Raw genomic sequence first — 23,689 nt, 5'->3', positions numbered from 1 at the left:
AGAAGAAAAAAGGTAGGAACAGATGACAAACACTCTTGTGCTTAAAACCAAAGAGCTTTTTGTTCAAAAAGACAAATAAGTGAGTTCTGAGTAATATAAACTAGTGTCAATCTTGTAATTTTGAAAATACCCACATGACCTTAATCAATGCTGGTTACATGCTGCTCCGGTTTGGGTTTCATGTCTGAATAACTGTGGTCAAATAATGAATGAAATGAGAAGAAAGAGTAATGTAAATTTTGAAAATAAATTAACACATGGTTGTCAAGGAGCCTAAATAAATATACAGTTCAATGTGATAGACTGCTTAGCTTCTGTTCGGCTTTTTTTTACAAAATAGAAAAATATCAGATGAGGACAAAAGTAAAATTTGGCACATTTTTTTTTGCTCAGTGGGATTTAATTAAAATAAAAGGTGTAAAAATATTTTTTCAAGTGTTCAAACAGAAATGTACTGTTTCACAACCTGCATCTAAAACATGTTGTTACATTTTCATAAGAAAATAGCATGGTTCTGCTTTTTTTAAAAATTCATTTTGACATCACATATGTACCTCAGGGAAATATATTTGGTAGTTATTATTGTGCTGATATTTGAAGCCACAACATCGATATAGATATGTGAGGATAGTTCTGTATAATATTCTTGTTTTCTTTTAATCTTGTTTTCACTAGCATGTCCTCAGGGAACTTTTGGGGAGGAATGCAACAGTATCTGTGAGTGTCAGAATGGAGGCACCTGTGACCCGGTGACAGGGAGATGCCACTGTCCACCTGGAATTAATGGGCAGTTCTGTGAAGATGGTATGAGTTTCCCTTACTCATTAAAACTCCATGGCTTAAGGCTAGGGTGATGTTCCATGGGCATCGAGTGTCAAAGCACTGTATTTCAATGTCGTTAATTTATTCAGCAGACACCCTCAGAAACGGTTTGTGTAGCATCATTACTGTCATGCAATAATAACATCGTTGAGAAATACATGTACTGTAATTTGTTAACTGGAAAAAAAAATATGTTTAAAGAATTTCAGTTGCCTTCAGAAATCAATTACTGTAAAGTTCAATATTTTTAGGGTATTGTTCACCCTGACACAAAATGTTTCAATTCAGCAGTTATTTTAATATTTATTTGGTTTTGTTAAATTATTATTATGTTTGAATTATCTTAGGTTGCCCTAAGGGATTCTTTGGGAAGAGCTGCGACAGAAAATGTAACTGCCCAAACAACGGCTATTGTCACAGACTGTACGGAGCGTGTCTGTGCGACCCAGGCCTTTATGGGCGCTTCTGTCATTTAAGTAAGTACTGAAAGTTGTGTTTTGCCTGTTAAATCTATACTGGACTCCAGTGAAGATAATTTATATTTTATATTCCTTCATTTCTATTGTTATTGTGCTACAGCCTGTCCAAAATGGGTCTTCGGAGCTGGGTGCTCTGAAGAATGCAAGTGCGAAGAAGAAAACTCTCTGGAATGTGATGCTAAAAATGGCACCTGCATTTGCAAGTCTGGTTACCATGGCGACAGGTGTCAAAAAGGTGCGTTCTTCATCATGATAGAGCACAGTTTCCCTAAAGATTATTTGAAGCACTTTTTTCTTTGTGATGATATGAAGCTTAATGTGAGATTTATCTCTAATGCTGGTAACATTTCGGTTCTGTAGAGTGTGGACCAGGGTTCCATGGAGCTGGCTGTAAGCTGAAGTGTAACTGTGCCTTCGGTGTGTCCTGTGACCATCAGACTGGAGAGTGCAAGCGCCAGTGTTCCCCAGGGTTCCATGGAGAGAGATGCCAGCTTTGTAAGTGTACTGGGCATGTTCAAATGAATAGGGTAACTTGCACCAAAAAGACATATCCATTCTTCAGCTTTAAACAAGAAGTAATACAGAATTCCTGCAACAAATTGTACATGTGATAAAAATACCATGAAGTACATGGGTACAAGAATCGTGATCCATTGGCTATTTATTATTGAAGTATACAGACTGTTTTCATAATTAACCAATATGCAGAGCATTATATGGTGACAATACATTGCAAAGCTTAAAATCGATCTCTGCAATACAAAATAGTAATTCCTACACAGTTTACTATCCTACTGTATATGCCTGCAGGCACCATTTAAATCATATTTTTGGCTGCTGGTTTAGCCAGTGGAACATAGGCTTTAGAGACTTGGAAGAGCTTGAAATATTTAATACAGTTTTATAGTTCTGTTTTTCCAATAATACAATTATTTCATCTTAATGTTTTGACCAGAAATTGTTTTTTTGGACTGGTACTTTGCTTTCAAAGCAATATATATATATATATATATATATATATATATATATATATATATATATATATATATATATTATTGGTGAGTAAACTGTAAAATAACTCAGATTTTGTGTTAAATCGTTACTGTATAGTGTTTTCTAAATAAAGTTATCTTCCATGTCATTTCTTTCTGAATCTTTTTTCTGCATGCTTGTCAATAGCCATTTGTGTATTTCAGTGTTTTTGTTTTTTTTGTTTTTTTACCAGAAAAAGAATTCAATAACATAATAATAGTAATAATGTTTCTTATTTATACATGTGAGATGTACTCTGTGACATCACAACCATATTACCCTGTAACATATCGCTTTGTACCTTTCGTGTTTTAATGCTATTATTTATTTACTCAGCTTGCAGCCCTGGGAAGTTTGGTGCTAACTGCCTCCAGACTTGTGACTGTGGAGGGGCACCCTGTGACTCCCGGACTGGTCAGTGCATGTGTCCTGCCGGTAGAACTGGCCCAGCCTGTGAGAAAGGTGAATACAAATCTCCTTAAGGCACAACTTAGACAAGATAATACACCATAGTAAACAGGAGTTTGAAAGACTCCTTCCATAACCAAAAAGATCAACAGAAACAGGCCACTGTGACACCACTTGTGGCAGATTTACCTCCGTTCCTACATGGGAGGATGTGGCAGTGGGAGGACAAACTTCATAATTCAATTTAGAAAATGTCAAGGTGCGCTTTTCTAAAAGGGTTTAACTAGAACCAGCCGTGGATGGTCATGTTGAATCCTTGTACATGAAAAATTGCTAAGAACGTTGAACTGCTGCCCAGGATAAACATGGTTACAATTCATTCTCTTCTTTCCTCAGACTGCCCTGAAGGCCTGTGGGGTATAAACTGTCAGTTCGCATGTGGGATGTGTGCAAATCGAGCCATTTGTAACAAAGAGACTGGCAACTGTGACTGTCCCCTGGGGTTTGCTGGAAAGTCCTGTGAAAAAGGTAAGTGAAAATCAACAGTTTGTTTTTTACTAAATTGTATTAAAAGTTATATAGGTTACTGAGAATAAGAAATGATTCACTATTGCTGTATTACAATAACAGCATGTGTTTGTTTTCTCAGTTTCACAAAAGTGGGACTTAGAAAGTACCCACACTGATAGCATTTTGATGCTTTCCTTCTCATCAGCTTGCCCCAGCGGGTACTACGGGCAGGGCTGCCTGCTTCTCTGTAACTGTAACAACAAAGCCCAGTGTGACCATGTGACTGGGGAGTGTGCGTGCCCACCTGGGTGGACTGGCCATCACTGTACAAGGGGTGAGTTTAACTGAAACAACCATTTCTGTTTACTTCACAGGAAAATTATATAGAGTTTGTGCCATACAGATCTCAGTTTAAGAATACTAACACATTTTAACTACTAACAAAAACTTTCACGTTTTGAAACTTGCACATACAGTGCAGGTATCTTGTAAGGTAGCTAACCTATTGATTAGGTCTAAGTGCATTGTTTTTTTGGTTTCAGCCTGTGATGCCGGTCGCTGGGGCAGACTGTGTGCTAATAAGTGTGAGTGTGATAACAGTGATGGGAGCTGTGACCCTGTGACTGGACTTTGTCTGTGTGAAGCAGGCTACACTGGAAAACGCTGTGAGCAAAGTGAGTATCAATGCCTTTAATGTTTTATGTTTATATTAGCAAATTTAATAGTGTAAAAACCAAGGCTTAATATAAACATCATTGCTTGAAAAATAGCAAAAAAAGCTACTCTAATTAGAGGTACGATCTTAAAAAACACCTTTTGTAAATAATAATAATAATAATAATAATAATAATAATAATAATAATAATAATAGTAGTAGTAGTGACGCCATCAAGGCTTCAGCTAATCTGTTTGAATGTCTTTATTTTTACAAGGAGAGAATGCCCTCTTCAGGCATACTCAGGTAGTTTTTTCCTAAACTCATTCTGGTAATAAAAACATGAAGGGATGACTGTTCAATTTATAGTCTTTTTTTCCACAAAGTATTGTAAGTAATATTTTTTTGGCAATAAGGCTGACATGAAAAGAATGCACAACATGATATATTTTGTGAAACACTATTGGTCATTTTTGAAGCACAGAGTGCCGTTTTCCTTTGCACTTGCATATCCCTAGGCTCGTAACAGCTTAACAGCTTCCTAGAACACCAGGTGCTATTATAACAGGATAAGTACTTGTTGGTTCAGTGATGGTAAGTCTCTTCTCTCGGCCAGTACAGCAATGCAGCATAAACATCATAATCAAGGCCCTATCTGCGCTGTGGAACTTACAAACCCTAAGCTTTGTATTCAATTTAGCACTATTTCTGAAGTTCAGGAAACATGACTATGTGAACGTTATCCCAGTATGCTAATATTGTGGGATTGGCTTGCTTTGCAGAGTGTCCTGGGAGCACCTATGGTCTTGCCTGCAAGTTCAGCTGTCAGTGTGAGAATGAAGCCACCTGTGATCACGTCAGTGGAGCCTGTAACTGTTCAGCTGGGTGGACTGGGACTTTCTGTGAAAGACGTAAGTCACTGGGTTATATGCAGTATGCGAATACAGTGGTGCCCTACTACAGTGTTATATCAATGAAAATATTTATTTAGCTTAATGTTCATTCTATATTTTTTGTTAAACATCCTATATATATATATATATATATATATATATATATATATATATATATATGGAGGCTGTGTGGTCCAGTGGTTAAAGGAAAGGGCTTGTAACCAGGAGGTCCCCGGTTTAAATCCTACCTCAGCCACTGACTCATTGTGTGACCCTGAGCAAGTCATTTGTGCTCTGTCTTTCTGGCGAGACGTAGTTGTAAGTGACTCTGCAGCTGATGCATAGTTCACACACCCTAGTCTCTGTAAGTCGCCTTGGATAAAGGTGTCTGCTAAATAAACAAATAATAACCACTTAAGCCAGACTTCTATATTTACATATCAATGCTAAGAGACAGACAGTTTGACTACCTGGAGTCAAAGCTAATGATAACAACAATGGCGAGAAGTAAACATAGAGTGCCCCCTTCTGGACACACGTAGGAAGTGCACTTCCACACAAAATGTTTGGTTCAGCAATAAAATGTAATGGGGTCTAATCCTAGACAGCTCAGTCTTCTATAAAAATCAGGGGCAAAGCTGTGCCAACATTAAACGTTCTCTGTCGCAAATAGCATCGTGAATGAGAAAAAAAACAAAAAAAAAAAACATTTACAACGAGATAGCGATAGTTTTGTCAACATCGTTCTTATTCTTAAAATACATTATACAAAATTTGCAATATAAGTATTTTTAAAGCACCGCACTGGTTTATAACAAACTCGAAGATGTCGTTATACTAACCCTCATTTTATAGTAATAAAGTGTGTAAAGTTACGGTCATAGTTTTCAGAGGAACCTTTGTGTTTTAAAATAGGGTAAAGACTTTATCGCTAACCAAATTGCTCTGCTGCCAGGTTCCGATATCCCAGTAAAGAAAACATTTCACAGTTACAAACGAAATCTACATTAAACAAATAGCGGTACAACATGTTTTTAATTTTTTTTTTTTTTTTTTACAGTAGCATAGGGACATTAGACTACTCTTATTTCAGATCATTAAAAAAAAAAAAAAAAAGTGATGTATTGCATGGGCTTTACAAAAAGAGCCAGGGGTAAGAATGCAGTTTAAGTATTTTAGAGCGTCCATCCAAACCATCCAGATTTGATAAATACTTACAACCTCGAGTTAAGTTTGATACATTTCACCGGCTTTCCACAAAGAATGACACTTTGTATCAAATATAAACCAGTAAACATACACTGCTAAATAAGCACCGCGTTCTGTGAATGTTGAAAGTAGAAATATGTAGCAGTTTTAAATGACATGTTTACACAGATAATCACTAATAAACTAAAATAAAAGGGGTAACGTCTCGCTTTCATCTAGGCAGATTTGTCAACACCAGCCTGTAAGTCTAATGTTTTTGCTGAACTAATACCAACAAAATATGTTAAAAAAAGAAATCCATTGATTTTCATGTATAACGTTACCTAATCATTTCTTTCCATATAAATTTTAATTTAAGCAATGTAACATTTTGAAACAGTAATTATAACAATACATTTCAACCAGAATGTATCTAATACCGTAGTGTACCACCTTAAATATTATTTTCTACCGATCCACTGTAAAAAAGACAACGGAGTTTATAGAACAGCTATGCAAACCTGAAAACACACAACACAGCCCTACACATGAGCCTAAACCTGAAAACACAAAGCACAGCCCTACACATGAGCCTAAACCTGAAAACACACAGCACAGCCCTACACATGAGTCTATATCTCATTTCAAATCTATGGTACCTTTTCATTAGAGCATGTTTAAATAATTTATCTGGGCATACACAATAGTCATAGTTTCTTCCGCAAGTGAAGTGGGCAGAGGAAGTTCAATCTCCTATCCTCCTTCGAAGAAAACAGAGGTGGATGAAAAGACTCCAGTTCCACAGACTGCAAGGTTTGTATGCAGTGACACCCTGCTGCCATCATCCCAAATACGCATACAGGAGCTGTGCACTGACAGCGCCTGTAGCTCACTGACCCGCTTTGCGGAGGTGATAGCCAAGAGAAAGGCTGTCTTCATAGACAGATACAGATACATGGAGTGTATAGGTTCAAAAGGGGTCTTCGTGAGAGCCTCCAGTACAACATCAAGGCTCCATTCGGGGAGAACGACCCTCCTGGGAGGGTGTAACCACCGAGCACCTTTAAGAAACCGGGTTGCCAAGTAATGCGCACCCGGAGATACTTAGAGTCTACGGGGGCATGGCACGCAGAAATAGCCACTAAATACACCTTCAATGCAGAAGGTGACCTACCAGCATCGAGCAGTTCTTACATAAACTGCAAGACAACTGGCACAGAGCAAGAGACTAGGTCATGACCCTTAGTCAGACACCAGTTCTGAAAATATCTCCACTTGTAGGCGTATAACGACCTAGTGGAGTCTGCCATAGCATTCTGCAACGTGCCCCTCGGAACTAGGCTCTGCCTCAGCAGAGAGCTCAGGCTCCCCTCCTTCCTCCATCTCAGTGGGGAAGGAGCTCTCACCCCAGGAGGCTGCTATCGATTGCGCGTCCTTCTCTGCCATCTGGGATGACACTTCCCGTTCACCCTGATCTCCCCTGGGGAGGGAGGGTACGGTACTGTAGGCGATGGCAGAGCCAGGGCTGTGACTGGAGCCGCAGGTGCCTGCTGCCTTGTCAGGAGTTCCAGGACCTGGGCCATCTGCGCCTTGAGGTCCATTATGTCCCTGCGAGGGGCTCTGGGACAGCTGGAGGAGCAGGGGCTGTGGAGCTCCAAGGTCCACCGACGACCTGGCCACAGGGGATGCAGAAACCACCTCCCTGGCCCGCAGATATCGCAAGCCACCAGGGATGAACAATTCACGTAATTTGTCAGCTCTGTTTGAAATAAAATTAAGGGGACCAGAATTGGGCTCAGACAAGATATGAAGATAAAAACAAAGATTGTTTTGTAATTAACAGCTTTTAATTTAAGAGTTTAATTATGAAACAGAATCAGCTCAATTTGTTTAAAAGGACTCCATCTGATTAAAAATAAAACCTGAAAACTTTAAGTCTTACTTTTGTGTGTGTGTGGAGGGGTGTGTGTGTGTGTGTGTGTGTGTGTGTGTGTTCTCATTTACTTTTTCCAAAATACTTGTTTTATTTCTTTTTTAGCAATATGGACCTCTGTTATATGGGGAATAGCACATTATTTTAAAATAAAATACAGTGCATGGTGGGATACTATTGTATTAATTTCCACAGTTCGTTGCGCTGCTGGGAATTGTAACTGAACTATTCTAATGGTGTGTGGACGCATTAAGCCTGACTAAACATGAAATGGTACTTCAATGTGGATGCTTTGAGCTTGTTTAATTAGAACAGTTTCAAGTACTTCATTCATGATCCGGGGTAGATTAGAAAAGAATGTTATTTTACTTATTTTATTCATTTGTGAAGGAAACTTCGATCATCTTATATGTGAATATATTATGTGTCTGAGGGGGGTCAAAAAGTGGAAGACACATGCCCTATAGAAAATGACGCCCCTGATAAAAATGATAAAAACAACAGAATTTCGGAATAAAACCAAACATACTTAAATTACCGTATATATTGTTAATTTAGCCTATTTTTACCATGTAAATAAAAAACAATAACTGATAGTTTATATAAATACAAAGAAACAATAAAAAATGAAAACAATTAAAACTACATATCTATTATTTAATTGGTAAACCCTCAACATTTCTCGAGAAGTTGTTTAAAATAAAATACTGTTTTGGCTCACCTGTGTTTAACCTTTCTCTATTAAGTCAGCATGGAAAGTGCCCGAGCCAAAGACATAGACATGCTTTTCTGTCAGACCCTTACATTTACTGTAAAATATAATCCTGTGCTGTTTTTATATTTTACTTTCAGATTAACTGACTCCACCCTTATCTGACACATAATCTGGCTGCATCACATATTTGATATTGGTTGTAAAAACAAATACATTATTGGGTTTTGTTCTGGTGTTCTGTCTGTAGCAACTGTAAGACTAACTTCAATTCGATAATAAATTGGCTTTTACTTCTTGGGTCAACACCACATTCAAGTACCTCTTGTGTAGAGAAACCATTTGGCACATAAGTGATCCAAGGAGGTACAGAAGATGAAATAGGTCTGCACAGATGTGCCCGGAAGCCTTTGGACATCACCTCCGCAGCTGTATAAATTACAGCAGCACAGTTGCCTAATACCCCTCAAAGAGAAAGCTGCATCCAGCTGGACGTTTTACTGCAAAGCCACAGCAGAGCCAATACTTGTTAAAAACTGCATCCCCAGAGCAAACCAAAAAGCCCTGAAGTATGCAAATGATTACACACATTTGACACAAGAGCAAAGAAAACAAGCTGTCTGAGTAGATGAGTCAGAAAAGGGTATAAAGGAAGGAGATGGTTGGATGTTGACAATAAAACATGGCAAAGGGGCTGGCAAGGTTCTGGGTGTCTTTCACATGGTGGCAATTTTAATACTGCTGTGACGTTAATTAAAGTAACTTCAAATTACATTTTTACTTACTTACTAATATAAAGCTGTTTCCTGTGTGCAATGTTCGTCCAACAAAATCTAAACACTCTTGTTTTAAGCAAATTGGTGAAAGTGTTGCCAACAACTCTAAAGCAGTTGCCAGTTGCTTGTTTCAATGCCTTTAAACCCTGACATCATGAAAACATCTCTGCAGGTGTTCTAATTATAGACCCCTATTCAATGAGTTAAAGCCCTAGATGGTAAAGCATGTGGTCTTCTGACTTTAATCTGCCTCTGTACAGATGTGGTCTATGAGATCACTCAATTAGTACTGCTTCTTAAATTAACCGGATAGCCGAGCCTCAACTTTCTGTAGTTGCTAAACATGCTGACTGGCTGTTTCTGAACACACACTGTCCTACCCATGATCTGAGGGATGTGTTTCCTGTTTCTGTTAGCATGCCCGGATGGATTTTATGGTCTTGACTGTAGCCAGATGTGTAACTGCAGAAATGGTGCCCGCTGTAACCACATCACAGGGGCCTGCCACTGCCCTCCTGGCTGGGTGGGAACCAAGTGTAACCAGGGTAAGGATTTCACATCGTTAAAATTTGGCATGATTTGGGATAGCTCTTTCTTTTATGGAGGCCTGGGAAATATGCTGGTAAATGTGTTACGAAAATGTCCAATGAACTACATTACTAAACTATTTATGGGAAACGTTGGAAGAAATATATCCATAATAAAATCATGTATTTACTGGTGATGACAGATGACAAACACATTTTATTATTATTATTCTATTTTAAGTAGTAGTGGGCATTGAAAATAGCTTTATACCACTTTGTGAATGCATTGTAGTTACTGCTGTATGTAGTGTAAATGCATTGTGTGGTTCACTTCCATCTTTCACCTCAGCATGCCAAGGTGATAGGTACGGTGAGGACTGCAGCCAAGTCTGTAATTGTCACAATGGGGCGACATGTGATCATGTGACTGGCCAGTGTCACTGTGCTGCGGGATGGACAGGAGTTTCCTGTCAGCAAGGTCAGTCAATTAATTGAATATATACTCATCATAGTGTATGTGAGTGCTACATTATTTGGAGCTCTGACATAACAAAGTGAAGCAACATGATCACAGGCAGCCACGGCACATTATTTTGAACATTTCATTATTTGAACATTACAAAATGGTTTGGCAGATTTGTCGATCAATTCCTCATTTCTGTTTGTTAATCTCCTGGGATAGTAGCTTCAATAAAACCATGAATCGGGGAGTCAAATATGTAAAATGAGTATGTGCAATATTCATATTCCTTCAAACTATTGCAAAGTTTCCAAGTATGTGAAAAAAGTCAGCATCTTCTCAATAAATTAATGATTTTGTGGAGGATGACTAGATGACCAGCAGGTTTCCCATATACACATAGAAAAAAAAAAAAAAAAAAAAACATTGCCTAAATATATTGTACTGAGAAGACTTTGGTAGTCTTTCTTTGTACTGTGTATTTTATGTTTATTTTTTTAGCTTGCCCTGCTGGACTCTATGGTGAGGACTGCCTTCAACACTGTATTTGTAGAAATGGAGGCACATGTGATCCGATAACTGGCCAGTGCACCTGTCCCAAAGGCTGGACTGGAGTTGCCTGTGAACTTGGTGAGTCTTGTCTGGTTATATATTAATCAATATGAAACAGTGGAAAAAGTGAGTGATTGAATTGTAAATTCACGATGTTAAATCACTGTTGTAAAATCTGGTTGTTTGTTGGTCAACCATTTGTACTCATTGCAGAATTCTATTACAAATATCATAATGCTTCACCCGAACCTGCACTTGCATACACACACATTCATACAAGCTGTAATCTTTTTTGAGATTGCAGGGATTTTAATTATTTTCACTTTCATTGTTTAGAGTGTGAAGATGGCTTATTTGGAGCAGGATGCAAGCAGACTTGTAGCTGCAGGAATGGTGGAACCTGTAACAGACTCACTGGGAAATGTACCTGCAGCCCTGGCTGGACTGGGAATCAGTGTGAAACAGGTGTGCGCATCAAGGAGTGGCTACTAGAGCAAAAATGTCCTGTTGTCAGCCGTATCATATTTAATTGCATGCTAAAATACATTTAGGCTAATGTCTTCACATAGACATTTATGATTGAGCATTGTTCCCACAGCCTAAGTAACTCCTGGTGTGTTTATTGTGTTTCAGCTTGCCCTGATGGTTACCATGGCAAGCACTGTGAGGAGAAATGTGTGTGTGATCATGGCTCTACTTGTCATCATGTGACAGGATTGTGTCACTGTGACCAAGGTTGGAGAGGGAGGAGGTGTGAGAAACGTGAGTTCTCTGAAAGGTTATTTCAGAATTTAATAAAGATCAGATGGTTTTTTTTTCTTTTTTCTTTTTTCTTTTTTCTTTTAAGGGCTGGCCATGTAAAAAGTAAGAACATATTCCATACTCCACCAAAACCAGACATAAATAATGAGCGGCTTTCTTGATGAGCCAACCAGGATTCACAGTATCTGCAACACAAACATTTGGGTTGTGACATCTTTCAAAGTTGAAAGATGTGTTTGTGAGCCCATTCAGCTGTCATGAAGTGGACAAAAAAATCATAAATGAATCGAATGTTCAACAAAACACTGAGTGGAGAATACAGTTCTTTCGTCTTTGTAATTTATAAAGTGGAGTTGTTTATATTTAAGGTAGTGGGTATGTGGCTCCTATTTTTTTCCAGAGTATGCCTTTTCACTCCCATTATAGTGTGAAACACGGAGTGCAGTCTCTTAACTATGCATTCTAACTACAGCATTTTAAAGAAGAAGCACTGAAAGTGGTAACAAAAGTCCCCAAATTATAAACCGGATAACCCAGAAAGAAACAGCTTAGGTATCAGAGCCTAAACATGTATATCATGAATTCTCTTCTCATTGTTTATTGAAAATCCCCTCCAATCCATAAGAAAATCCTAATCCATTAATCTAACAAAATTATGATCTTTCAGTTTATGAAATAAGGGGTAATAATAAGGGGCTTGCCACTTCTATATTGAAATATTAATGTTGGTGAAACACCACAGCTTTTAAAATCAGATGGTATAATGTTAGGATATGCTTTTTTGGTCTTTATGAATATTTCTGTTTCTTACGTTGTATTTAGTATTTCTGAAAGACATTTTAATGTTGAGTTAATGTTGTGATGTTGTTTGGTGGTTTGTCTTCTACAGCTTGCCTGCCCGGTTACTATGGTGATAACTGTGCCCTGCGCTGTGAATGCCTGCCTGGTGTGTCATGTAACCATGTGACTGGAGAATGTGGCTGCCCAGTAGGATTTACTGGAAATGGATGTGAAGAAAGTAGGACATTTAGTTGGCTCTGTGTTTTCATTACTGTGGTTTATATTGCCCAGTAAATTATTTTTCACATTTAACATTTTATCCATTGCTTAAATTTCTAGAATTGACAACCAGTGCAATATTGTAAAGTAATTAATTACTTGTTCAGCTCAAAGCTGTTGTTTTGTGTGTGTGTGTGTGTTTTGGTTTGTTTGTGTTTGTTTGTTTGTTTGTTTAGTTTTTTTTTGTCCTTATCTTCCGTTCTCTTTCAGCTTGTCCTTCAGGCACATATGGACAAAACTGTAACCAGCTATGTCAATGCTCGGCTCAGAATGAACAATGTCACCCTGTCACTGGGAAATGTACCTGCCTACCTGGTTACTACGGCAACCGTTGTGACCTCAGTAAGTGCGACTGGCTAGGGAGATTTAAGTATTTTGGAAGTTTCAATGAACTGAGCATAACATAGTTTTAGAAGACAACTAATACAATGCAATTTTCAAACTTAAAGAATAAGTAGCGGGGTTCCGAAAATATAGCGTTACGCGTCCTCACGTGTTACAGCAACTGTTTAAATAACGTACCTGTGATTTTCATTTTCATTGTTAATATCCTGACAACTTTTTACACTTATAACTTTAAAGTCTATTTTAAAGCTCTTTTCAAATTGGCCACTCTACTGTACTGATAGTGTAAGGATTATTGCCCTCATTGTCAAACAGGTAACGCAGCAATAACAATACATGATGTAGTACGGAACACAGTGATTTAGAGGACAGATCTCAAACCCCAGTGCACTAGAGCAGCCATTTTGAAAAGAGCTTTGAAACAGAATTTAGTTATAAGTTTAAAAAGTTAAAGTTGTCAGGATGTTAACAATGAAAAGAAAAATTACAGGTACATTATTTAAACAGTTGTAGCAACACGTGGGACGTGTAACTATATTTTTCGGAACCTCGCTACTTACTCTTTAAATATTATAAAGCTGAGGCACATGATATGTAACATGACCATATGTTAGGACTAGAGCTGTTACCTGTTACAGTAGTTATAGTAAGTTGGCCATAAAATATGATAATTACAGAAAACTACACATATCCATTATCAGTTGAACTGTGGATGGTTTTGGATGGAGCTAGAGAATGTTAAATATGTATTTCATTTCAAATTAATTTAAATATATATTTATGGCAGTTAGGGATGGGGTATTTAGCCAGATGAGGAATGTAGCCTCATTTGTACACTATTAAACACTGGGTGATGTCTAGTGTCAATACTATGTCACTAACATCACTACTACAGTTTTTTTTTGTAGATCTCCCTTCTTGCTGACCAGGCCTAGCTTTCATTCTCTTCTCAGGGCTGGAAGCATTCGAATCTGGAGTTGTATGCCTTCTATATGAATGTTCTATTCATTCTGAACACAGCTAACTCCCAACTCTTTTCACTCAGAGTGCCCAGCTGGTACCTACGCCCCATATTGCAGTGAAAGCTGTAAATGTCAGAATGGGGGACGCTGTGACACAGTGACAGGGACCTGTGAATGCCCTCCGGGGTTCCTCGGAGCTGACTGCAGTAAGAGTAAGTCTTGTTTGTTACTTCAGGGAAAGTGAACAGGAAAAACTTGCAAGCTGTCCGTAATTCCTGTTAAACTGTTTAAAACTAAAAGCTAAAATAAAATATGGTTAAGCAGCATAAGGAAAATAGTACTGCTTTTCAACGTGAACAAATGTATAGAAAAGGAACGTTCAGCTGCAAGCTAATACAGACCAGTAATTCTAAATGTAAATGTAGTTTATGTGACTTTGTTGTTTCCTTGTCTCATAAGTGAGTTTGTTCATTCTAATTGATTGTTCAGGCTGCCCAGAAAGTCGCTTTGGGAAGGACTGTGCCCAGGTGTGTTCTTGTGGTAAAGATGGCCGGTGTGACTCAGTGACAGGCAGATGCAGGTGCCCCTCTGGCCGAGTTGGACAAAGCTGTCAGCAAGGTACACTCTATTATAATTAGAGCGATAATAACATTGGCTTAAAAAGCTATCTGGGACACGACACCTTGAATCAAGAGTATTTAATTATTAGAAATCAGGTATGTAGCTGAGACCAACATGTGTAATATATATAAGGCATAATCTCTATTTTTCAGTTGATCCAAGATACATTGTGGGCTATATATTTATAACCAATTTCATACACTGTGTGTAATTTAAGAATTAATAATTGCAGAATGGCATTAAACTGTTGTTTAAATAAATACTGGTAGTTGTGTCTTACAAAAGATAATAATGTTTTTGTATGCATAACAATGCAGATTCGAATGGACTGATATGTTTTCACTGTAGCTGAGTTTATGAAATCTGAGCTGTTCTGTGGTTGATGATGTTTTGTTTGCATGTATATACAGTAAGCTTTTGATTTTCTCCATGCTCCAGCTTGCCCCAGAGGAAGGTATGGGCAAAATTGCCAGCACGCTTGCACTTGTCGAAATGGTGGCATCTGTAACCCAGTCGATGGGATGTGTACTTGTGGACTGGGATGGACTGGACCTTACTGTGAAAAAGGTATTGTTATCCTGTACAATATTCTGCATCTTACTATTCTTCATGGGGGATGCAGTACCACATGTCACACTTACTGTAATTTCATGTGTATTACCTGAACACCTTAATACAAAACAGAATTGTGTAAAAAAAATATGCATTATATTCCAAAAATTACAGTACTTTTTTTTTTTTTTAACATATATATGTATTTATTCATAGCTGTTGTGGGGGTTATGTACAGCTAAATATTAACAGCTAAATACTGGGTACTGTAAATACCAATATAATAAAATAGTGATGCAGTATGTTTTGTATAGTGCTGATGTATATTGTTGTGTTGCAGAGTGCCCTGCTGGTAAATACGGGGCAAACTGCCAGCTGGATTGTCTGTGTCAGAACAATGGGGCGTGTGATAGGTTTTCAGGCTGTTGCCAATGCATTGACGGTTACTATGGACAGGCCTGTGAACACAGTATGTATTTTTTAAATTTATTGTTGGCAGTACATTGTGAAACAGGCTAACTCTTGTAGTTACATCTACATCAGGCCTAACTAACAACACATGAAGTAAATAAAATGGATAGCTTGAACCACACAATTATAACATTAATTTGTCTCTGACAGATCTATCTCTTACAGAAACATTTGAAAAATACCATTGGAAATACCTTTACAGTACCAGTGTATTAATTCATGATGTGGTGCTGGAGAAAGTGAGGTGCACTAATATTGGGGCTCTATCTTATTATTTCCTGGATAATTACGTTAAAGTCATTAAAGCAAGGTGATCAGAAACTACAGAATAATGGAACTGTAGAGGTGTATCTGTATGAACTTGTATTTTTTTTGTTTGTAGGCTGCCCTCCGGGATTTTATGGTCTGTTTTGTGCTCGCACATGTGATTGTAAAAATGGTGCCACATGTGACCCTGTGACTGGACAGTGTATTTGCCCAGCAGGTTATCATGGATTCCAGTGTGAAAAAGGTAATTGAAACATTCAAGAAATAAATGTACACTATATATCTGATTAAATAAATTGAGAAATAACTTATTTTGTTGATACAAAATGTAGTATTTTGCAGAAAGATGCTAATGGTGGTGATGGTTTAATGATAATACAGTTAGATTAATATATCATACTATACTGCTATAATGTAGTAATAATACATCTATAATATGTGCCGTAGTCTAACACTAAACTAAATCTAATGCCTTGTTTCCACTGCGGGCCGGGGCGGGCGCTGGCTGGCCATGGCCAACCCAGACCAACAGACACGCGTTTCTATGTTTTTTTCCTAACGTGCCCAAGTTTGGAAGTTCTTGTCCTGCATCATCAGGTTATCGGGGGATTGTGGATATGAATTGTGCTGCGTTTTAATATTAATTGTAGTTGAAGTTCAGGAAAACAAAACTGCCCTAGCCAGGGATGCTGCAATTGAAAAAAGTTTCATCACTATTTTTATTTTCATGCTGTACACGATTGTAGACAGCATTCTCAAGACCCGATTTTCCGAACCAAAAAGAAGACGGATTGAAAGAGAATCTGATAACTCCCATGTTAAAAACATCCCATTTTAAAAACAATACAATACATGTATCACCAGTAGCATGGAGCGCATGCAGGATTTCCAATCAGGTAACATTCGTGTTTTATCTGTGCCAGAAACAAACATTCTTAACATCGGCTCAATGCAAATAAAATATTAAAAAAGGGAGCAAAGTATTGTGATCCCTCCCGTAATCCTATAACAACGCCCAAGACACATGTTACTCTAGAATCACTGTAGAGCTCTGAATGTTTACCGAAGCATGATTACTGTTAGCAGACACAGTTTCCTGCTTTCAGAGAGAACAGTAAAGCTTATATGTATTTATCTATAAAAACGTCACATGCATGTTTTATCTACAAGAAAGAAAAACAGCTTCTATAAACTTCTGGTTTACTAAAGCTTTACATAAATTACATTATTTTTTTTTAATGATAATATGTGAAACCCTACCTGTATCGTTCTGTTCTATCGTGGCGTTCTCCACAAAGGTACTGTTTATAAGACCCTGCAGCTCATTCATGGGCCGGCACCCTAAAACACTGTCCATTTGTTCGTAAATTGTTGCTGTCTTTAATTTTTCTGTAGTCAGCTCGCAGTTTTTTTTTATTTTGTCCTGGCACTGTTGTGGTGTGCGTGTGAATCCGTTATCTGTTTTTGCTATTTTTTCACGACTCGAATATTCAACACATAAGTTACTGAGAATTCCTTACGTTCCCAAAGTATATTTATTCTTTTTTTTTACTTATCTTTGATTTATAAACACTGCGTCTTATTTGTTAGGCTGCGAGCGGGGGAGGTATGGAGAGAGATGCCAGCAGCAATGTGATTGTGAAGGAGCAGGGCCCTGTCAACCAGTGACTGGAAAATGCTTTTGCCCTCCTGGCAGAACTGGAGACCGGTGTGAGAATGGTAAAATACTGCTGTTTATATAATTGGAATAATCAGGCATCTAATATTAAACATTTCAGGCTGGCTTTTCGAGTGCCTGCTGTAGTAACAAACTGTTTTATTTCTTCCCACAGAATGCAAAAGTAACCAATATGGACCAGGGTGCTCTCTGTCTTGCCAGTGTGCAAATCAAGCACACTGTAACACTCACAATGGAAACTGTGTCTGTCCTTTCCAGTGGATGGGACCCACGTGTGCTGAAGGTAATCCAAATAGGTTTTCATTTATTTCCCTAATACAGATAAAGTGTACAACTTAAAATAGCAAGAAATGCAATCTAATTATATGTAGTGTGATAGTAGAGTTTTACAGTCAAGTACTGCAGTACACCTCTACCCTAACCTGAACTTCCTACTTGCCTGTCAACCCTAAGATACTCACAAGTCTGCTGTTTGTTCCAAATCATGTGGGGTTTTGTGATATAGACAGACATCGACTGGGGGCTGAGCGGAGTCCACCAAACAAATTGCACTAGTGACTTGAGTCCAATTCAAACTCACGCTATAGATGAAACACATGAGAGTCTTGTGAGTGAATACTCAATTCTGGAAGTTAGATTTGTTTCCATAGAGTTTAGTCTCCAGAACATCATCTTGCTTTTTAAATACAACCCCCCAAACATGTGGTGATATCCGCTTGTATTGCACAACACCCTATATGATATTAAATTTAATTGTATTGATCTTTTTTTTTTACAGGAGGACCCCCTAAACCCACTTCTAACCAGGCCTACACTCCACAAGCACATAGAACTTCATAGGCATTTTTCACATTCTTAGTTTTATGAAGCTGATGCTAGACTGCATTATTTGTGCACATTTGAAAATCTCAAACCAGGAATCAATTAGCAGTGCACAGTAAGGATGGTATTGATTCCACTGAACACATACAGTGCATAGTATGATGCAGAGCCTACAGCAGCAGTGAATTAAGGAGTGGGGTCCCTGTTTAAGATGTTGCACATTTGAAAATGGTTATGTTGTATCCTCATTTAAAAGGTGCTGTTCAGTAAAGTAATACAGATCTATAAGTACATCTGGTCTCTGAAAACCAACTACAGTGCCTTATCTTTTCAGAATGTGTTAAGATTATCAGGTACAATGAATGAATCTTGCTTATGATGAAGCAATTCATAGTTCAACCAATGATGTTTACTTTCCCACATGGTGCTTATCTAAACACCAAACTTAAAAGAAGGTGCTTGATTATTAATACTTATACTGGAGTATTTTGCTTTTGTGTTTCTTTTTTAAAACTGATATATCTTTTATAACTCTCTAACATGTGTAAAAGTACTTGTTTTGTAATAGAATGCTAGATACAATGTTTTAACTGCATATCAGTTTGTACATTTCCTATTTGGAAAAGTACAGTTTAGCATCATGTTAACTGCAGTAATACTTTGTTACCATGTTTTGTTAGGAATGTAGCCCTTATCGATTTAACTTGAAAAATGTTTGTATACTGTGGTATTTAGAAGAAAATGGAACTCAACTTGACCCGTGAATGAGCCATACAGTACTATTGACAACAACATTTATGTGTTTTGAGTTAACAGTTATTTTCTGATGACTGTGACGGATAACTTGTTTAAGAACGTTTCTGTATTGTGTAAATATGTAATGTATTTTAAATCACGTGTGATGTTACAGAGGGTACAGACCTAAGGGGACAAACTACAGTGCATCTTAGAAATGATCTTACTGACCCAGGACTACAAAAACATAACATTGTTTTAGTGCCCGTCTGGTTTGTGCTGACTAACCACATTCTATCTTTAACCCTAAACCAAACTGCTGGCTTTTATGTTCTTTTTGGTACTTATGTGTACACCATTTACCAGAAAGACTGAAAACATGTGCCTGTATAGATTTATTATTAATTGTGTTTCATTGTGTTAAAAAGGATTGTTTTACTCATGGACAAGCAGACCAGTCCATCTAAGACTGTCATTACTATCAAATAGCCAATAAGGTTACCCAATAGGAGAATATGTTTTACTGTCTTTAAATTTAATAGAAAGGACTTATCTTAGACTAAGTGGTCAATTTGATCAGTCTTTACCCGACTGAGATAAGCCACAGCTGGGTAAGAGCATATTAGAGCACCAGAGAATCCAATTGGATTACATCAACCATTTAGTTTTGGCCTGACGGGTAACCACGGATAGCCGGTTGATAAAAACATGGATGATTACACGGTGCTGTAAAATGCTCCAGCTGTGGCCCCTAAAAAACATTTTACACTTTTGTGTCAACACATTTTCATTTGATCCTGCTTTTCTGTTAAAAATATGACCTCCAGCCATTGTAGCATTAGCACTTGCAAGGGGATAGTACTTTATCAATATGTAAATATTAAATATGTTTGGGACAATCTCAGGACGGTCATATGTCAGGAGGGTGGCATAAACCTCTACTGTACTTTCTCTATAAAACATTTCCGACATGTTTAACTGGTGCTACTTTAAAAAGAACGCTCTTTGATAATAAAGCAACTTGTTTTAAAAAAAAAAAGCCACAGCCAGTGTGGATTATTTGAACAATTAGTTATTAATTGTGTTAATGTTGTTCCTCTCTTTCTCAATAAACATCTCCAATCTATAGCTTATTTACTATAAATGTAACCATGGGCTAATCCATCATCCAGATGATGATAATGCTGGTTATTATTATTATTATTATTAGTGGTGGTGGGCATTGTAGTGGTATTCAAATCATTATTAGTTTGATTTTTACTATTATAAATATCACAAACTGCTAGTTGTTGACCTGCTAGTTGTTTTCTGGATCCACATGATTCTTGATATAATTATAAATCTATGCAAAGACCTAGTAGCTTAAAATATGTATTTGTATGAAGAAACTGTATTCCACTGTATTTGTATTGCATTTAATAATTGGGTCAATAAATCACTCCTGGAGGAAAACACCACCAGAATTAAAATCGAGTCAAAGCATGACTGTATTTAGCTGCGCTGCTGTTTAGATAACTAAAATAGACCCAAACGCCCAAGGTCTTTAGCGGAATTGTTTAAGTAGCAGTAATTATGCAGCTGGAGTTATATGTAATAAACTTTTCAATGGTGCATTAACATCCAGTTATTTTTCTAACTTCTAAAATATGGGTTGGCTCAATACACAATTCACTGCAGTTGAACTTATCTAACTTTTAACATTAATGTGCATGGGCATGTTTAAATGAAGCTGAGTACCAATGTTAACAGCTAGGAATGTTCTGGACCATTACGGCTGAGACAAATAATTTGGCCTGTCAATACTGCTGTGAGATACTTATCTAGTAATTCTCCCACAATCAATGGAAGTAAACATATTTTGGAAAGTTAGTTGGGCGTGACGTAAACTGTACATATTATTGCTGTAAGACTTCCCAGTTAAATCCTGCTTTATTGCAAGCAACTAGATGAATTACACATGCTCATTATGGGCATGATTCATCTACAGATCAGAGGCGCCACATGAACCTCAAGTGACATACTGTACATTGTTCAGCCCTGTGATTGGATGCATATCACGTGAGTATCCAATCACAATACAAGGAACTTCCAGGCGCACCCATCTAATCGTATTATTGCTTTAGTCACAGTCGCCTTAACAACACAGGACACACAACTGGAGTTCTGCAAGGAGAAAAGGCATTAAATCACTGTTCACAGATTATGGGCAGAAATGAATTGCACTGCAAGTTTTAATGGTATTAACTCCAATACAAACAATGGTAAAGTGCTTTGGTACAGTTTATGAAGAAATATATGTTGTTCTTTAGAATGTTGACCAATTTCTTTTCTTCCTCTACTATGAAACTTACCAAAAAAAAAAAAAACCTGAACGTTTTAAAAATGTAATGTCAGTTATATCCACCAGATGGCACCATAAAGCGTTGAAGGACTTTCAGTTCCTGATACTTAGTATTTAATATGTAGCAGCAGCACACCACATCACTCGGCAACTGGATATTATTAATAGCATTTTTTCTTAATCTAGACACCCATAAAATACAGCCCTGGGTTAAAAATAATGATACAAATTCTTTTTAAAAAGCTTCTGCATTTATTTCTCTGCAAGCATCTGTAACTCTTCAGCAGGATTGGAATCGCTAGTCTTGATCAGAACAATACCTGTTACTGATTATCCAAAATATATAAATGCAGACCCAGCTAACAACAGTCTAAACATCCATTTACAGAAAAGGTTTAGACATTCAATGCATTTCACCAATTCATGTACAGATAATAATATCTTTAAACATTGTGAAACAGCAGCCTGTGTCCACTGACCCAGCAGGAGTGAAGTAATTCCATGTACATTACTATTAAAACAAAAAAGAGTCCTGCTAGGATCTGCCTGCATAGTTATGCTTAAGGGATTCAGCTTGCAGAAACTTGATATAAATGTGATATAATGGATATATTCCTGGTTCTGTATATAGCATGAGGTCCTATGGTTAACACATTGTGGTCTCACAAATCTTCACAAGGACAGAACAGTTTGCATTGATCACCTGTTTGTTTCTCACTAATAGACATGCCTGTAATCAGGACCCAGAGGTCAATCCAGTCCAATTGTTCGCTAATCAAACAAAGGTGTGTTTTACAGTCACATAAAAGAACACATCAATATTCAATAAGAAACATTGCAAGGTGTTCTTTGGAAGTTGATACTTGAATAAACCTGTTTGTTCATTCCAGTGTATGACGTCCAGGATCTTTTTTGGCACTTATACAATGCAAAACTTCACCTCACCCAGAATGATTCTGTCTGGCGGGATGCAGATAAAAACCATGAGTGAAAACCAGTGAGGGACATGATCACATTTGTGACTGCTGGGCATAAAGGGAATATTTATAAACCTCCATACAATCTGTTGTTACAATCCCTGTGAATTGCTGTTAATATATTGTTAGAACCACCTCAATATGCAGCTGACAAAGCTTTAATACTCATACATTTTAAAAATTGTATGTCTGCAGTAATGTCGTTTATTTCTATTAAAGAAAACAGCTGATTAGTCAGTCTCAATACAGGTTCTCCTTCTGGTTCCGCTTTTAACCGTAACAAGGAACAGATCACTTAGCTATGCCCCCTTTTGTACTGTCAATCATGACCCCTTGGTTAACTAGTGCAACCGCTCCTCCAATCCACGGCTGCCACATCGTTTCTCTTCCGGGTCAATGATTTAGTGTATCGTAGCTCCGCCCCCTTTCTAGATGACGGACTTCTTTCTAACTCTGGGAATTAATTATCTGGCCATCTGGTCTAGGACACTCTGTTCCCTTTACTCAGTGCCCTCACAGGTCAGGAGAGAGATTTATCACCAAGAATCATTCACACCAAAAATCATTCTGTAACAGTTACCCATGCGCAGACCTGCGTAAAACGTAAAAGACAATGCAGTTCACCAAAAGATTAAAAAAAAACAACACCACAGTTTCAAGAATTAAAACAGTATCCAGTCAGTATTCAAAATTGCAGAATATAGTGGTCGATAAGGTCCATAATGTCACAATTCACTTGAAAATGAAAATTCACAAAAGCAAATAAAGATCACAGATTTTAAAAAATACATCACAGTATCTAAAACTGTTTAATGATTAACTGTTTTACATTACAGTAGCCAGTCTCGCTTTGTTGTCGCTGCACTGTGTAACTGCACAATAAACTGATTTGCGCATGCAAGAAAAAAACAACACCACACACAGAAAAAAATGCGGGCTGTGACGGATAATCAAATAAATTGTTTTCTGGGCTTTGTATCAGAAAACTGGTGATGGAGTCGGAAATCACTTGTGACGTGCACGTGCAATAATTTGTTACATATTTATAATGGGGATTGATTTTATTCTTAATACAAGGACAGTAAAACGTGCCTGACATGTATCTGAGTGTCATCTATCCGAGTCTTTCCACTAATTAAAAGCAGCAACA

At 37.5% G+C, this 23,689-nt stretch overlaps 1 protein-coding gene across 1 annotated transcript in view; it reads left to right on the top strand.

The window, feature by feature from the left end:
- Positions 1 to 22,348, top strand: part of LOC117416941 (multiple epidermal growth factor-like domains protein 6) — an 82,459-nt gene extending 60,111 nt beyond the window's left edge. Inside the window, exons 15-38 of the mRNA XM_034028449.3 lie at positions 676 to 804; positions 1,170 to 1,298; positions 1,402 to 1,536; positions 1,662 to 1,796; positions 2,670 to 2,795; positions 3,138 to 3,269; positions 3,457 to 3,585; positions 3,794 to 3,925; positions 4,689 to 4,817; positions 9,825 to 9,953; positions 10,285 to 10,413; positions 10,897 to 11,025; positions 11,284 to 11,412; positions 11,581 to 11,709; positions 12,599 to 12,727; positions 12,979 to 13,110; positions 14,159 to 14,287; positions 14,565 to 14,693; positions 15,135 to 15,263; positions 15,589 to 15,717; positions 16,102 to 16,230; positions 17,577 to 17,705; positions 17,819 to 17,947; positions 18,443 to 22,348. Of these exons, the coding sequence (XP_033884340.3) occupies positions 676 to 804; positions 1,170 to 1,298; positions 1,402 to 1,536; positions 1,662 to 1,796; positions 2,670 to 2,795; positions 3,138 to 3,269; positions 3,457 to 3,585; positions 3,794 to 3,925; positions 4,689 to 4,817; positions 9,825 to 9,953; positions 10,285 to 10,413; positions 10,897 to 11,025; positions 11,284 to 11,412; positions 11,581 to 11,709; positions 12,599 to 12,727; positions 12,979 to 13,110; positions 14,159 to 14,287; positions 14,565 to 14,693; positions 15,135 to 15,263; positions 15,589 to 15,717; positions 16,102 to 16,230; positions 17,577 to 17,705; positions 17,819 to 17,947; positions 18,443 to 18,504 (3,047 nt within the window). The 3' untranslated portion in view covers positions 18,505 to 22,348. The remainder of the gene's footprint in view (positions 1 to 675; positions 805 to 1,169; positions 1,299 to 1,401; positions 1,537 to 1,661; positions 1,797 to 2,669; positions 2,796 to 3,137; positions 3,270 to 3,456; positions 3,586 to 3,793; positions 3,926 to 4,688; positions 4,818 to 9,824; positions 9,954 to 10,284; positions 10,414 to 10,896; positions 11,026 to 11,283; positions 11,413 to 11,580; positions 11,710 to 12,598; positions 12,728 to 12,978; positions 13,111 to 14,158; positions 14,288 to 14,564; positions 14,694 to 15,134; positions 15,264 to 15,588; positions 15,718 to 16,101; positions 16,231 to 17,576; positions 17,706 to 17,818; positions 17,948 to 18,442) is intronic.
- The last annotated feature ends 1,341 nt before the right edge of the window (positions 22,349 to 23,689 follow it).

This window comes from Acipenser ruthenus, chromosome 12 (genome assembly GCF_902713425.1).
Source record: "Acipenser ruthenus chromosome 12, fAciRut3.2 maternal haplotype, whole genome shotgun sequence".
NCBI classification, from domain to species: domain Eukaryota; kingdom Metazoa; phylum Chordata; class Actinopteri; order Acipenseriformes; family Acipenseridae; genus Acipenser; species Acipenser ruthenus.
This window is presented reverse-complemented; position numbering and strand designations above follow the sequence as displayed.